The 16,445-nt window shown below is 33.7% G+C and overlaps 2 protein-coding genes across 3 annotated transcripts in view; one reads left to right on the top strand and one right to left on the bottom strand.

Moving 5' to 3' along the window:
* LOC108904906 (scavenger receptor class B member 1) overlaps nucleotides 1–15,062 on the top strand; it is a 144,471-nt gene extending 129,409 nt beyond the window's left edge. For both annotated transcript variants that reach the window (XM_018707627.2, XM_018707628.1), the window contains exons 5-12: nucleotides 4,551–4,689; nucleotides 9,322–9,525; nucleotides 11,165–11,420; nucleotides 11,520–11,657; nucleotides 11,752–11,870; nucleotides 11,930–12,055; nucleotides 12,115–12,292; nucleotides 14,069–15,062. In XM_018707627.2, coding sequence (XP_018563143.1) covers nucleotides 4,551–4,689; nucleotides 9,322–9,525; nucleotides 11,165–11,420; nucleotides 11,520–11,657; nucleotides 11,752–11,870; nucleotides 11,930–12,055; nucleotides 12,115–12,292; nucleotides 14,069–14,190 — 1,282 coding nt within the window. In that variant the 3' untranslated portion in view covers nucleotides 14,191–15,062. The remainder of the gene's footprint in view (nucleotides 1–4,550; nucleotides 4,690–9,321; nucleotides 9,526–11,164; nucleotides 11,421–11,519; nucleotides 11,658–11,751; nucleotides 11,871–11,929; nucleotides 12,056–12,114; nucleotides 12,293–14,068) is intronic.
* Nucleotides 15,063–15,165: 103 nt separating this feature from the next.
* Nucleotides 15,166–16,282, bottom strand: LOC108904893 (NAD-dependent protein deacylase Sirt4-like). Its single transcript, XM_018707606.1, has 3 exons — nucleotides 16,053–16,282; nucleotides 15,572–15,993; nucleotides 15,166–15,518 (listed from the first exon to the last, which is right to left on the bottom strand). Exons 1-3 carry the CDS (start codon nucleotides 16,279–16,281, stop codon nucleotides 15,207–15,209), a joined length of 963 nt encoding a protein of 320 aa, XP_018563122.1. The 5' UTR covers nucleotide 16,282; the 3' UTR covers nucleotides 15,166–15,206.
* Between the last annotated feature and the right edge of the window lie 163 nt (nucleotides 16,283–16,445).

A 16,445-nucleotide genomic window follows, 5' to 3' on the forward strand; every position in this document is an offset into this window, starting at 1 on the left:
GTGGAATATAAACAAAAAAAAAATTGAAGATGAAATAGTGAGTGATCATAATAAAATTTGTGATGCGTATCATCCTCCTTTTCTGAAAAAATTTATGTAAAAATCCCTTATTTTTCATAAATTATGCGTTCTCAAAATATAGGATGACAGTTTATACAGGGTGTAAGAAGTTTGACTGCCATTACTTCAGCATGAGATAGAGTAATCAAAAATGAACAAAAAAGTTGTATATTACAGGGGAGTGATGAATCCGGCTATCTATATTTGCACTATTTAATATAATAGAATAGAAAACATTTCTGAGAAAAATTCAACTCTATGTTTTGGTAAGTAGATTGCGCCCCCTAGCGGCCGAGCTACGAACTTGAAAACTATTTCCAGCTTGGTCTCTTGGACGATTTATTCAGCAAAATATTTTTCCCGAAGTTCTAGGGCCTATACTTTCTCTAATATCGTACCTCGCCGACCTTAGTGGGACACCCTGTATTATTGAAAAATTTAAATTAGGTGGAATATAAACAAAAAAAATTGGAGATGGAATAGTGTGTTCATAATAAAATTTGTGATGCGTATCATCCTCCTTTTCTGAAAAAATTTATGTAAAAATCCCTTATTTTTCATAAATTATGCGTTCTCAAAATATAGGATGACAGTTTATACAGGGTGTAAGAAGTTTGACTGCCATTACTTCAGCATGAGATAGAGTAATCAAAAATGAACAAAAAAGTTGTATATTACAGGGGAGTAAGATTAACAGTTTTCAAAATACAGCGAGTATTAATATTGGGGAGCTTCATTACAACGTGGCAACAGCGCTTAACCTGCTGATGACGTGTGCAAGCGGCAGACTTGTCCTACGGAAAAAATGTAAACAGCTATTATTGTGAAACATTTAGTAAATTTCAAGGCAATTATTTTCCAGTTTTTAGATAAATAAAATAAAATGTATCGATTTTGTAGTACAAAGTTGTGCTTAAATTTTAGCTTGAATTTTAGTAATTATGAATCTCTTAAAACATGAACATAACTTTTAATCAAATAATGTATTTGAAAAATATGTAATTAAAGTACTCAAATATTCACGTCGTCCAAATAATCATATACGTATTAAAAATAATTTAGGTAGTTACCAAAAAGCAAAATTCAGTAATTTTTAGACGCACAAGTACAAAACAAACTACAACATATGCTTAAAATGTCCACCACCATTTTCGATGCACGCACGACACCTTCGAATTAAATTTTCGCACACTCGCTGTAAAACACCTCAAGAAAAGGAAATAGTGGTACGCAAAAAACGCTCCGACACGGTCGAATCCAGATACCAACTGAATTGCGTATTGGTGGTTGCTGGACACCTTAGTACCTCGTGTTAATGAACCGCCGCGCCCTTGTCACATTGCACGATATGAATTTTATTGAATTGTAAATTTATGACAACGCTAATTATTTTTTAGAATGAAGCGTAACGAAGTTCAAAAAAGTGATAAACATTGTATTTTATGGTATTCTATGAACGCAGTTATGTCAATATTCCTTAATTAATCGAACTTTTGTACATCAAGTTGGCGATTTTGATAATTTTTTTCCCGGAAAGGGTTGAGGGTGTTGAATTTATGTTATACAGTGTAGGAAAGTACCGATGGTCTATCAGAAGTTACGTGAGAGCGATAAAGTAAGCCATAGAAATCCATGTGATGGACAAGGATGGCTATAATGAAGGCGTCTAATAGTCAACGCCCATTTCGCCCTTCCACAAATAAGAAGTCGCTCTCACGTAACTTCAGATAGACCATTGGTACTTTCCTACCCTGTATAAGGTTTTTTGTTTATTTTAATGTATTCTATCGTCTGTTAAAATTAAGGCAGTCAAATTTCTAACACCCTGTAGAGAGAATCGGTCGAAATTTGCAAAAACGTCAACGGGATATTTATTTACATTTACGCCAGATCAAAAGAATGTCAACTTTTAGTAATAAATAGGTACCTACGAAAATTATAAAAAACTTATCATTAACCCGTAAAATGTTCTCTCGAAAGACCCAGCCAGACCATTTCGTAGTGAAGTAATTTCTTTTCTCCAAAAAAGCAATTAAAGTAGAGTATTATTGTCCGAGATGCTCCTCCTTAGCTTAACCATAACCACCAAGCAATGAGTATTGAGGGATACAGTCAATATTTGAGTAATAGCTATTCATAGCGAGATACTAGTACTTCCCTCTAGCGTCAGGCAGTCGAAACTTGAGCATTGAATTGCACTTCAAATTCTCAGCCTGAAGAAAATTGGAAAAAAACATTGATAATTTTTGCACATCAGATTAATATTTTTTTCTACTTGTATGCAGTAGCAAATATTGTGTAAAAATATTAATCATTTGTTTAAGAACGCCTTAAAGGAAAATATGGAATTTATAGAAGATATCAATAGTAGAGGCTGAGAACTATATAGAATGAAAAGAGTTTTCGAATAGGAATAATTATTTCTATAATTTGCCGGATGCGCCAGGGATAATAGAAAATTTCATCTTCGCGTTTTATTATCCCACATGTCTATATATGTATTTTTTAATTTTACATTACCTACTTTATTACTATGTCATTAATGCTGACGACATTTCATAGTCAAGAAATCGCACTGTTAATAAGACAACGATAGAACAAGTAGATCCATCCAGAAAGAAACGAAGCGTAACGCTAAACTGGAGCAATTTCCTTTAATTTTTCGCATTCTAAGATCACGGAGGACATGTAAACATCAGAAAATGTATCTTTCCTATTTTGTCAAGCAAATTTGCGAAGATACTCAATAATTGTGATTAATGTTTGTGTTAATAGTTTCCTACGAGCATTCTGCGGGGTGGGATTATGTTTGTAGTACCGTACGAGATTTTCTGGATACTCAACAGGAGTGCAAAATTCAGGAAACGTAAGATAAATATACGAAATAAAAATATGCTTTTTTCCTTTTTTTTAATCTATTCTCAGTTGTCTTATACTTACCTTGAAGAAAACTTATGTAACTGGTACAGTGAAGAGATATTGTTTCTAACTTGGACAAAAACGATGGACAATAAATTGCGCATAGCTATAATAACCCCCCTTACAATAATTTTAACTTAACTCAAGGAATATAGGACCCCCCCCCTAAAAAATGGTCCGATAAATTTTGTTCCCCCCACACATTCAATTCCTCCTCGAAGTACTGGCAACACTACCACTGTCTGCGTTGCAATGGCGGAAAGAACATTTTCCTGTCTCTGGGGACTGTAAGGTCTACAATGGTTAACGGGGCTAGCTTTGCTACATGCCCATCACAATATTCAACTTAAGGGCGCTATATTCTTTAAAAAGTGTTTTCCGCAAAGACAAATAATTTCAAACATTTAATAACTGAATAATCTAAAGCTTATCAAATAATAGGAATATTATGTCATACCACCTGAGTATTTTCAGACGATCCAGTAAAACGAATAAACAGGTGCAAAAAACGATCAAACCATCAAGGTTTTAGGTACTGAAATCTTCGAAAATACAATAACTCCACATGTAAATATTTCTGTAACATTTACTTGCTTAGTCCTCCATACAAAATTATTTACTTTTATTTATAAGTACGTGCAAATAATTCTTAAAATGTGGGGTTCGGATAACAGCAAACGCATGTTTTACAAACGCTTTTTTAGTTATTATTTTATTTGAGTAAATTTAAATGGTAACAATGAATAAACAGAACATCAAGGATTTTATTTTTGTGCTTACTTTTGTTTTACACGTTTTACTTTTCAAGATTTCAGTACCTAGAAACGCCAGAAATTTCATTATTTCTCGGCCACCTTAAATTTGCGAACCAAAAAAACATCGAGTAGAATTTACTCTACCAAATCGACTTTTACTTGTTGTTTGTTACATTGTTTTTAAAATTTTCTAATCAAAAATGTTTCTTAGTTTTCTTGACTGCATGACCTTTTTTTTTATTTTTTTTATAGCTCTTTTTAGACATCAACTGTACACCCCCTCCCATGGAAAGGTGGGTGAAGGTCATGTTATTACATTACACTTCGAATCCTTAGGTTTCGTTCGTTCAACTGTTCAACAGTTCAACATAAAACACGCAAATAAATTACAAAATTTAAAGAAATTAAGTACCAACTTCGAAAAAGTCGCAACGGATTTTTTTTTTATTAAAACGCTGATTACTTTATATGGGTAATAATTAAAGTGGGTATCAAAAACGAAATATTTTAATGGAGAATGTTTAACAGACAAAGTTTAAGGTCAGACCAGGCTATTAAAAATTAAACGAATATATTTAACCATATTATAATAGATAAATAACTCGACACAGGCAAAAATTTAAATATGCTATTATAATTAATTGTAATTTATTTGAAAAAATGTCGCTAGGACGCTTTCGCTTTCATATAGGGTATTCCCCATCGATTAGATCACGTTAATTCTAAATCACACAGACACCTGATTATTTTATTTAAATAAAATGAAATTTACTAGAAGTTCAGGGAATATTTGAGTTTTTTTTTTTTTTTTTTCAGGGAAGACATGGAAAAGGTGAATATAAAATTCCACGAGAACGGCACTGTGTCTTACCAACACAAAAAAATACTACAATTTGTACCTGAGCTGTCAGTCAACAAACACCAGAAGATCGTTGTGCCCAATATACCTCTCCTTGTAAGTAAAAATTCACTGTTTATTACATATACAAATAACGGATGTTAGTGCAAAACATTGTGAAAAACCATTTTATACCATCAAATACATAAATGTAGGTTGGCAGACAACATATCAAAGAAATATAATTTATCCCCCAAAGGGTTAGAAATCACCCACAGGCCAGGGTCTCACTGACCCTTTTAAGTTACACATTTTTCTTTTCGATATTTTGCCTGACTTTTGTTACCGCGGGTTTTTGGAGTCGCTGATTACGAATCTGAAGTCCGAATCCGAAAATTCCTGAGTAAAAGATGGCGGATACGATATGGCAGATGTAAAAATCGGAAAAGCATTCGAAGATTTGGCTGAAACTTGTAAATAGTGATTCATCGCTAGCTCTTGGACTAGTAAGGGGGATGAAGCGTGCCGGGAACGAAAATCCATTGGCGTGTCTGCGTAAAAGGCAATAAGATATAGAAAATATTGAAAAAACATAATAAAACATAACATCTAATAATTTTTACGGTTTGCTATAACCGGCACACTATAATTCATTTGGACTTAGGTACGGACAAAATTAAATAGCGCCTCGTAGAAAAAAGATAAAAAAAATAAAAAATAGCATTTTAAAGCTTAAGTAGAACAGAATAAGGGAAAAATAATCACATTTCACCAGCATCCTATTTACACCCTCAAAATTGAACCCCAAAATTATAATTTTGAAAAAAAATTTACATTTTTTGCTCTCTCGTTTGAAAAAAAAATTTTCAAAGATATAAAACATTTATTTTATAGTTTTTGAGATGAGGAATAAGGATCTATTGTTTAAATTGAGCTAAAATAATTTAGAACCCTTAAATTTACGAATATTTCAGTTTATGATGTTTTTAGCTCTGATTTCCGCTCTTATGCATCGATTTGCTTGAAATTTGGAAAGTAGGTGGAGAATAGCTCAAGAAACAAAATACATACTATGCTGATATGTATTTTTACCCTGGGGTGGTTTTTACCCCTTGATAGGGGTTGAAAATAAATTTTGTCTAAATAATCCCGGGAATCGATAGAGCAACTAATTTGAAGCAATTTTTCAATTGAATATTTGAGTTTTCAATCGCAAATAACTCAAAAAGTATTGGTTTATCAAAAAAATTGCATGACACATTTTTTGCTTCAAATTAGTTGCTCTATCGATTCCCGGGATTATTTTGACAAAATTTATTTTCAACCCCTACAAAGGGGTAGAAACCACCCCCAGGGTAAACATATATATCAGCATGGGTGTATTTTGTTTCTTGAGTTATTCCCCACCTACTTTCCAAATTTTAAGCAAATCGATGCATAAGAGCGGAAATCAGAGTTAAAAACATCATAAACTGAAATATTCGTAAATTTAAGGGTTCTAAATTTTTTTAGCTCAATTTAAACAATGGATCCTTATTCCTCATCTCAAAAACTATAAAAAAATGTTTTGTATCATTAATAATTTTTTTTTCAAACGAGAGCAAAAAATGGAAATTTTTTTCCAAAATTATAATTTTGGGGATCAATTTTGAGGGTGTAAATGGGTGCTGGTGAAATGTGATTATTTTTCCATTAATCTGTTCCACTTAAGCTTTAAAACGCTATTTTTTGTTTTTGTTTTATCTTTTTTCTACGAGGCACTACTTAATTTTGTCCATACCTAAGTCCGAATGAATTATAGTGCGGCACTTTGATCAATTTTAATTATTACAGCATTTTAAAACGTCCCAGTTGTGTTTTTTTAATTTATAAATTTATTATAGCCATGGAATTAGACCCCTCGTCTACGCTTATGCTATGACGTTTCTCAGGTCGGGCAAATCAAGTCCGTTTACACCCACTAAAAAAGCATTTCCCTATTCCCTACCAAGTGCAAAAGACAGAGATAAAATATAGATCGACGTTTAGTGTAACTCAGTCTATACACGATTATAGATTCTACCGATGTGCATGGCGAGCGGCACAAAGATAAATAATATTGAACCGCATAGAAATCATTTTATATTTTATACGCATTATGGTAATAGTGTTTTTATATTATGTATTAGTCACTCTTTATAATTTCGGCAGCCGAGTATAGGCGATTTTTCAATGCCGCCAATCACGAATGTAATGTTTTAATTCAGGAACTGTTAAATCAAAAATGGCCATTATGGCGGATTGAAAAATACAATAGAAATTGGTATTTACCACTCAAAGAACTGCGTTATGTTTAAAAAATTAAGTCATTTACGCTAAAATAGGTAAATGAAACAAAGAAAATAAATTCGATTTGCAAAGTGCTGTATCTTTCAAATACCTACAGTGGTAACACCATACGCTCAAATAGGAAGACGCACAAAATGAGTAAGATTTTAGAGCTAAAAATATAAATGACAAACTACCGGCAAACGGAAGGACAGGGGGAGGGGGGGGGGTTGTAATACACATGGACCCCTTCATTTTTTATGTAGTACGCCTATGGTTTCAGATTTTTTTTTTAGATAGAGCGTTTTATTATTCTATTTTTATCACTCTTATAAGATTTTGATTTGGGTCTCTGTTTGTGAGATATTGCAACTTTTTTGGATACGTGACATCGGTTTAGTCGACATTTTTAAATTATCCAGTTTCTTTTAGAAGAACTTTAAGAAGTTTTAACAAATCATATTCTCGAATGGAATGTACCTGTTCCTGCTTAATATCTGAACATCCGAACTTCTTAAAGATTATTATCATACTATTTATTTATCCTTAATACTTGAACAAAAACGAGTTAAGCCATTGGCTGTCAAAATAACTAATTATTAAGAAAAAGAAAAGGAGTGAAGTGAAAGGTGTTTAAATAAAAGCTGCTTTCTACTAACTAAAATTGATAGAGAAGATTTTTTGCCATTTTCTGAAGTGACATATACAGGGTGTCCCAGAATAACGTGTAGAACGAAAGACCACAGATTCGTGGATTCAAAATAGGCAGATTTAGACTAATTCGCCTATATCCGAAATCGCTTTGTTTGGCCGCTAGATGTCCTCAAAGTTCGTGAAATTTGTTTGAATTTTGTAAATAACTCGAATACGTATTAATCAATTTTGATTATTTTTGGGTTGTAGACTTTTGCTTTCAATCTACACATTTTGGTGCTATACAGAGTATTTTTTAAAACTTACAACTTCTACAAAATTGATGTATGGTGATAATATCCGTTCACAACTGTTTCCTCTTTCGTGCAATAATGACAACTATTTTTTTTATTTGATAGGTGATACAATTTGGAAAATTTTAGACCCCTTCTAAAATTTTGATTAAATGAGCGGTTTGGGTACAAAAAAATATTTTTTAAATGTCTACATTATCTTGCCACCTATTTTACAATACTTAACAAAGTGCTAGTAGTCACTAATTTTGTAGGTTGACTAATTTCAGTTTGAGTCATTGTACCTGCCTATTCTTAATGAATGTTTACAACGATAAAATATACATACCACATGTTACTTACTCCTTACTCTATTTTTCGATATGGATACACACGTACGACGAATTAGAGTTAATTACAACGTGCATGCCTAATTTTATTGAAATAATTCGTAAAAACAATAAAATACAATAAAAAATGCTGGAGATAAAAGTACCTAAGTTAAATTTAGTACAACTTATTACAAAAACTGTTCAAAATGAATACCATTGTTTGTACAATAAAGGTTAATTCGGCGAAGAAAGTTAAAGGACACCTTTTGCAGTTCTGAAGGGCTATTTTTTAAAACATTAATGGCATTTTGGATATGCCTCCACAACTCTTCTTCAGTATTAGATGTGGAAGTATGCACTGTTGTTTTCAGAGTGCTCCAAAGATAATAGTCGCAAGGTGTTAATTCTGGTGAACGTTCAGGCCACTTAACAGGAATATTTTTCGCTCTACCGATCCATCGACGAGGGAATCTTTGGTGCAGATACCTACTGACGGACATTTACAATGAAATGCGCCATCATGCATAAAGCACATGTTAGCTCTGAGTAATAAAGGCACATCTTCCAATAACTTGGGTTTTACAAAAATTCTAAATAAAATTCCCCATTCAGTAGAATGGGGTAGAATAACAGGACCAATAATAATGCTATCAATGATCCCAAATCAAACATTGATGCGAAATTCATGCTAATAATGTTTCACTTTGACAGCATGTGGTTTTCTTCAGCATACACATGTTCATTGTGAATATTTATTATTCCGCTTCTAGTAAAACAGAATTGGCAGGTACAATGATTTAAATATTAAACTGAAATTACAGTCAACCTGCAAATCAGAGCGTACTAGCACTTTGTTAAGTACCTATTGTAATATGGGTGGCAAGATAATGTATACATTTGAAAAATATTTTTTTGTACCCAAACCGCTCATTTAATCCTAAAAACCTTCAAATGGTATCACCTATCAAATAAAAAATAGTCATTATTGCCCGTATGAGGAAAAAGTTATGAACGGATATTCTCAACACACAGGTTAAGGAAACCCACTTTTTGATTTTTTTATATTTCTCAATTTTTATTTCGCATTTTATGTAGTGACATCTACACGAACGTTGTCATATTTTTTTTTAGATGAAAAACTATTCTCAAACCAACTTAACTCAAGATTCTTATTCATTTTTTAGACGCTGGCCACACAATCCAACAACATGGGCTACTGGGTCCAGAAGACCATCTCGCTGCTGCTGAGCATGAGCAGTTACAAACCCTTCGTCTCCATAACGGCCGACGAACTGGTTTTCGGCTACGAGGATAGGCTAGTGGCTCTGGCACATCAGTTTTACCCAAAGAGGAAGCGACCCGCCGACAGAATGGGTCTATTCATCAACGTGAGTAATAGCAAGTTGTTTTCTTCGTCTTCTTCACTTTGTCCGACCGTTCAAAACAGGACCGTACTTACTTAGGTTTTATTAAGTGTAAATGTAAAAGAAAATATAACAAAAGTAAATTTTAAGATACAATTTATAAGAATTTACTTAAAAATGTTCCCTAGTGTAACACATTTTGATGATTGTTACGAAAAATAAATGAAAATTTTCATTAAAATGATTCTATGTCAAAAGTCATAAGATCCAGCTGTCGGTTCTGAATTAGTGTTTTACACAATCCTGTTCTTTTAACATTTACCGTCATTATTGACAGAAACGGGAAATTGACTCTACTGAAAGATTATTAACTTTTTCTAACAACCAAAAACTACATATGTGAGCCAAGAGTGAGCTCAAACGAAATCATGCCTTAACACGTTGACTGCGGTACATACCTCGGGGGGTATGTACTCATTATAAAAAATATGCGAATCTCAATAATCACATTTTTACTGTATCTTGTGAAAGTTGCAGGATCTGTAGTTTTTAGTTTTGTAGTTAGTAATAATGATTTTTCTATTTTTTTCTTCTCAAAACTCTTTGTGAATGAAAACGTTAGTATCCTAGGATACATAGTTACAGATCATTGCAAGTTTATAGCAATAATTGTGTTATTTTTAATTTTATAGAGGTCAAATGTAAAAAAAATACATATCCCCAGGATATGTACCGCACACAGAAGAAGTTTTGTTACATATCCCCGAAGATATGTATCGCAGTCACGGACAAAGTACATTGAGATTATGTCGCAGTCAACATGTTAAGCAGTTGTTACAATGGAGGCTGAAGCTGCTTGACCTACATTTATTGCGCAAGCGTAACCTCCTTCAACATTTTTGTGCAGTCATAGTGAATGACAAGAGACGCGCTGCTTCATAGAAGCCTCCTGAGAGACGATTTCTTTTTAAAAAACGTATCAGCATTCGCATTTTCTACTCTATTTTAAAAGTAATTCAAATAAATTCTGTTTTCTTAAACTTATCGAATGAAGTCAAATAATGTTCTTCGATATCAGAAGTTTAGGCGCTCAAAATAAATGTATTAAAATTTGTGACGTCATTTAGTGCGACCGATAATCGAGAAAATGAATAATAAGAACATGGCCCGACAGCGTAACGAGCATCTAGTGTCTAGTCTGTTTTTTTTTTTTCGAGAATTATACAAAAGAAATACGAATACTTTTTGTAGAAATACCAAGAGATTTTTTTAATATATCAATGAACTGTTAGCACATTTTAACATTAATCAAAAAACATTGCTCAAATGTTTATGTTTAGTGGACGTCAATGATAATTATCAAAATTCCGTCTCTTCCCATGAAGCAGTTGAAAATTCATACTGTCTCTATTGCTTTGAATTTGGATAAAAGATTGTTTGATCCCGCAGTTTGAAACATAATGACTTCAAATTTATTTTGACATTTTGCAATCAGTTACTAATTTCTACTAGAAAAATATATCATTTAAGCACATAGAACAAATCTTTACGTGTAGTTCGACACTGATTTTCATGTTTTACACGTGCGGATATCATAAATAAGTTAAATTATTCATGTTTTAACAAAAACTAATTTTCCAATAATTCTATGTACTATTTTCAGAGGAACGGAACGTTACCAGAAGTACACAACATCTACACGGGAATGACCGGTATGCAGGAGTTTGGCCTACTGGACAATCTCAACGGCAAAGACACGTTACCCTTTTGGAAGGAGGCCCCCTGCAACGCCCTAAGGGCAAGCGAGGGGTCCTTCTTCCCCCCCAGATACTTCACCAAGGCCGATATCGTCCACATTTACGATAAAGACCTGTGCAGGATCCTGCCGATGCAATACAGGAGATCGGTGACGAAACACGGTGAGTGAATATATCTGTAGTTTTCGAGCTACCAGTCAATGGACTCTCACTAGTTCTTAGTCCATCGAATCAAAGGTAATAGTTTCACTGTTGTCCTAGGTATCGCCGCTGACCTCTTCACTCCAAGCGACAATATTTTTGAGTCTGTCGATGTCCAGCCAGAGAACAAGTGCTACTGTCCAGGGAACGAGTTCTGTCCACCCAAGGGGCTGCAAAATATAAGCCCCTGCCAGTTCGGTAAGTAAAAGTTGCCACCGAACCAACGCCTGATGATGTAGATTAGATTAAAAAACGACGTTGTTACACGTACGCTTACTAATGTATGTCTTAGATGCGCCTGTCTACCTGTCATTCCCGCATTTTTTGGACGCAGATCCTAACCTTACAAAACCTTTCGAAGGGCTCAGCGCCGATAGGGAAAAGCACGAGTCTTACTTCAAAATTCAACCGGTAAAAGGCGACAAACATTGTTTTTACCTTACTTTGATGTGTATTTCCTCACTTTCTAGAAACTCGGCGTTCCTGTGGAGGGAAAAATCAGAGCACAATTGAACCTCAAGATAGACCAAGCCCCCTACATCACCGTGGTGAAAGATTTTCCCAGTATTATTTTCCCCATAATGTGGCTTGAAGAGGTAAAGACGATACAATGACTAGAATCTAAAAAAAATAAATGAATTCTATCAACTTGCAGGGCGTCGATGATTTAACACCGTCTATCCGCAGATGGATATACCTCGCCACTACCTTTGCGGACGTGGCCTGCCCTCTGATGACCTACGGCTTCATATTTCTCGGAACCTGCGTCATCCTTGGGGTCTTCGTCAACACTTACAAGTCCCTGGTCTTCACCAAGGAAACCATAGAGATAGGTAAATACCTGACAACGAAATTGAAATCTAGTTTCACATTTACTCCTGAGCTATTCAAGCTTCGGAACCCACTCTCAGTGTGCGCATCCAGAACTAAAAAGTAGCGTTCTGTCTAAGGTCTGTTTTAGAATAATAATTCCCCCACCTAAGTCACCCAGTCGCGGGAAACAGCCTTTGCAGAGATATATTACAACCTTTGTCACCTCTTTCCAGTCTCCGATTATACATTTTTACATTGATACAATACTCTTATATTTTGATTGAAAATAGTTTTTGGACGATGCCACTCTTTATTCACAATGTGGTCTCACTCATACTTATACACGAAAGAATTGTTATAGACTTACTCTAATCACTGGATAAACAGGAAGCCACTAGAGCAGCGGTCTTCAAACTTTTACGACTTGCGGAACCCGACCAACATTTCGATTTTTGTGGGGAACCCCCTACACCTAAAAAAATTTTCACACATTTTTTTACTGATTATATAATATATTTATAAATACTAGTTTTAAGTAAATTTATAAATTTTTTCGAATTTTGTAGTATAAAAATTATTAGTCAGAATTTTAAATTTTTTACTGAGTCGCGGAACCCCCAGAGGTTGTGCGGAACCCCAGGGATCCGCGGAACACAGTTTGAATACTGCTGCACTAGAGTAATTGTGACAACCTACAACATTTTTAGGAAGAACTACTTAAATATGTATTACCTACCAAACGAATTAATACTATACCCCCCAAATATCTAGAAAGCTGGTTTAGTTCAAACTAAAAATGTTTCGGCGCTACAGTCGTTAATTTATTAATTAATTAATTAATGTCCATTCCCCCACTCCTTGAGGTTCCAATCTATAAAAAGCCTGTATCAGACAATGCAATTTAGTTGCAGCAACAAAATTGCGGGGATTTTATTGCAGGGATAAAATTGCATGATTATTATCACACAATGGGACAGAATTGCTGCAATTTGTTTAGTTTGCAGTAGTGTTACCAACTGCACATTGTTTAACAACAAAATTGAAAAGCCTGTATCAGACAATACAATTTTGTTGCAGGGATTTGGTTGCCGCGATAGAATCCAAGAAATTTTTCTTATCAGACTATGCAATTCTGTCCCGGCAACTAAATTGCATGAATTATAACATGCTCTATTCCGTGCAACAAAATTGCAGAGATTCTAGTTACTTTTATGAAGATTTGTTTATTACCAACCTAGCTGTTGCTGGCTGGTCATCATGGTTGTTGTTAGTAACACCATTGAAGCCACTATTAAAGCTATACAGCAATTTACTTTTAAATTTTCATCCATTGCAATGTTTTTCTTGAGTAAAAAATAATTGTTTACAAGATACATACAAGAAATTTTACATATTAAACAATGAACAGTTGGTAACACTACTGCAAACTAAACAAATTACAGCAATTCTGTCGCACTGTATGATAATAAGCATGCAATATGCAATTTTGTCCCCGCAACAAAATCCCCGCAATTTTGTCGCTGCAACTAAATTGCATCGTCTGATACAGGCTTAACTAGAATCCCTGCAATTTTATTGCACGGAATAGAGCAAGTTCTAATTCATGCAATTCAGTTGCCAGGACAGAATTGCAGTCTGATAAGAAAAATTTCATGGATTCTATAGCGGCAACCAAATCCCTGCAATAAAATTGCATTGTCTGATACAGGCTAAATAGTTCTCTTGTGTATGTTCTCACTGTCAACTTTTTAGATTATGTTTTGTTTAAATTTATTAAAACCAATTATTTCTTTTAGGAATGAAAACCTTGAGAAGGCGAAGCAGTGCTTACATATACGGATCCAACAGGTTCATATCTAGGAGAGACACATACACTTTATTGGATATAAGTGAAGATGGAAATGAACTTCGCATTTAGCGGTTAAACCGACCCTTTATAAATTCTTAAAGACTACGAACAAATTAAAACCAGTAGAAAACAATGAATGCACTGCAACAATATTCCTTAGTTAGAACCAAAAAATTACAGAATGTACTTAAAAGTAAATTTAACCAATATTTTACAATTTTTTATTTAATAATAGGTCCCTTTTTTGTATTTGTGTTACCAGTTTTAGTGGGTAATATTATTTGTGAAAATGTTTTGTGGTAGGTAATTTTTTTTCTTGAATGAGTATGATCCGTCCTCTTTTGTAATATAAATACTTGTAACGAACAATAAGTAAACCCACGTTTGCAAAAATATATGGTGAAATAACGATGTTTAAAAAACATCAATTTTTTTGCTCAATGTTAGGAACTATGTGATAAATGTGCAATAGTTTTGTGTTTTATAATAATTTTGATACCGACAATTATGCTGGTCAGTAAAAACTGTTATCTAAAATTACAAATGTAACTTAAGCACTTACACTATAACGAGAATATCTAAAAAATTATTATGTTTTAACTTCATGTTCAAAATTATCCAGCGCTAAGAACTTCAAAACATTAAAATATATATATTTCAGTTTTGTGTTCAAAATTTCTTATTACCTAGTCAAATAATAATTTTGGGAGATGTTAATTGCAATTTGAAAATCATATAAGATAATTTGGATGCTATGGAATTTTATTTAAAAGTTTATTGTATATGTTTTAAGAGTAAAATATAGAAATAATCTATATTAGTTTATTACTGATATTAAGGAAAAAAGACTTCTTATTGACATTTTGCTCAGAAAATTCGAAAATGTTGAAGTGTACGGAGATAGCTGAATAATTTTTTAATAAATATTTTTTTAAATTAAACCTTGCTTTCATTTGTAAGTAATAACATTGTAAATGAATAAGTGCATAATTAAATAAAGGTTTTACAGGAGAAACACTGGTAAAGAATGTCACATTACTCTTAAACTGTATTAAACTTTATGTACATATTTAGTCACAAAAGAATTAACAAATTCTTGGTAATATATCACCACATTTAGCAGATATCTTCAATTCTACTAATTTATCCGCTCTGGTAGGGCCTATATTAACGATACACACACTTTTTTTCTCTTCTACGGCCTGCAAAATAATCCTATAACCCGAAAACACTGACAGACTTGATCCTAAAACCAATAATGAGTTGCTTCCCGAAACCACATCCCGAACAGTGTCGACCCTAGTTTTAGGAACATTGCCTCCAAAAAATGTTATATCGGGCTTTAGAGGACCTCCACAAGAGTCACAGTAGGGTGGTCTAAACCCCATAATGTTTTCCTAAATAACAATTATTACAATCAAAAAGGTTTATCGAAAAACATAACACTTACTTGAGATAATTCCACATCGCCATCTGGTCGAACCATTGTGGAAGTTTCTTTCATATTGGGGTTCATTTTCGACAACTTCTCCTGTATGAAGTGTCTACAGAAAGCCTTTCCACAATGCAAACATATCACTTTAAATGCCGTTCCATGTAGTTCAATAATGTTTTTGCTACCCGCCTTGTAATGGAGGCTGTCTACATTTTGTGTTATTACACTTGAAACTTTATTATGACATATTTCCAAATTTCTAATTGAAAAATGTACTGCATTAGGTTGACTGTTTGAAAATCTAGTCCAACCCACATAGTTTCTGGCCCAGTACCTTTGCCTAACCAAAGCTGATTTTATAAATTCTTGATGTTGAATCGGTCTGTGATTAATTCTAGCATAAAGCCCGACTTCCTCAGAGCGATAGTCAGGAATTCCTACAAAAACCTTCTTAACTCGTAATAGGAAGTCGTGAATGAAGTAAACTTAAACTTACCAGATTCTGTAGATATACCAGCTCCTGTGAGAACAGCGATTCTTTTCGAACTACTTATGAAATCTTCTAGTAATCTCACGTCACTGTCTAGAACTGGATTATGTTTGGGAACATAATTCAGCAACTGGGTAGAATATTGCTTGCCGTTATTTAGAGAATAAACTAACTGTAGATTTCTCATTTTATAGGTTAAAGATATTATTATGATGTCAAATTTCATTTTTGACATTTTGAGGACTACATATTAACTACCGACATTTGATCTACTCACATGGAGTACAGATCACACCACAGAATGTTGTTTTATATTGTGATTACGGTGTGGCAGCTTTCCTTTCACCCTTTTTCTGATTTCTGGAAAAGATTAAAGCCCGGATCCTGTCGGCTGTATGG

This window comes from Anoplophora glabripennis, unplaced genomic scaffold (assembly GCF_000390285.2).
Source record: "Anoplophora glabripennis isolate ALB-LARVAE unplaced genomic scaffold, Agla_2.0 scaffold197, whole genome shotgun sequence".
Taxonomy (NCBI): domain Eukaryota; kingdom Metazoa; phylum Arthropoda; class Insecta; order Coleoptera; family Cerambycidae; genus Anoplophora; species Anoplophora glabripennis.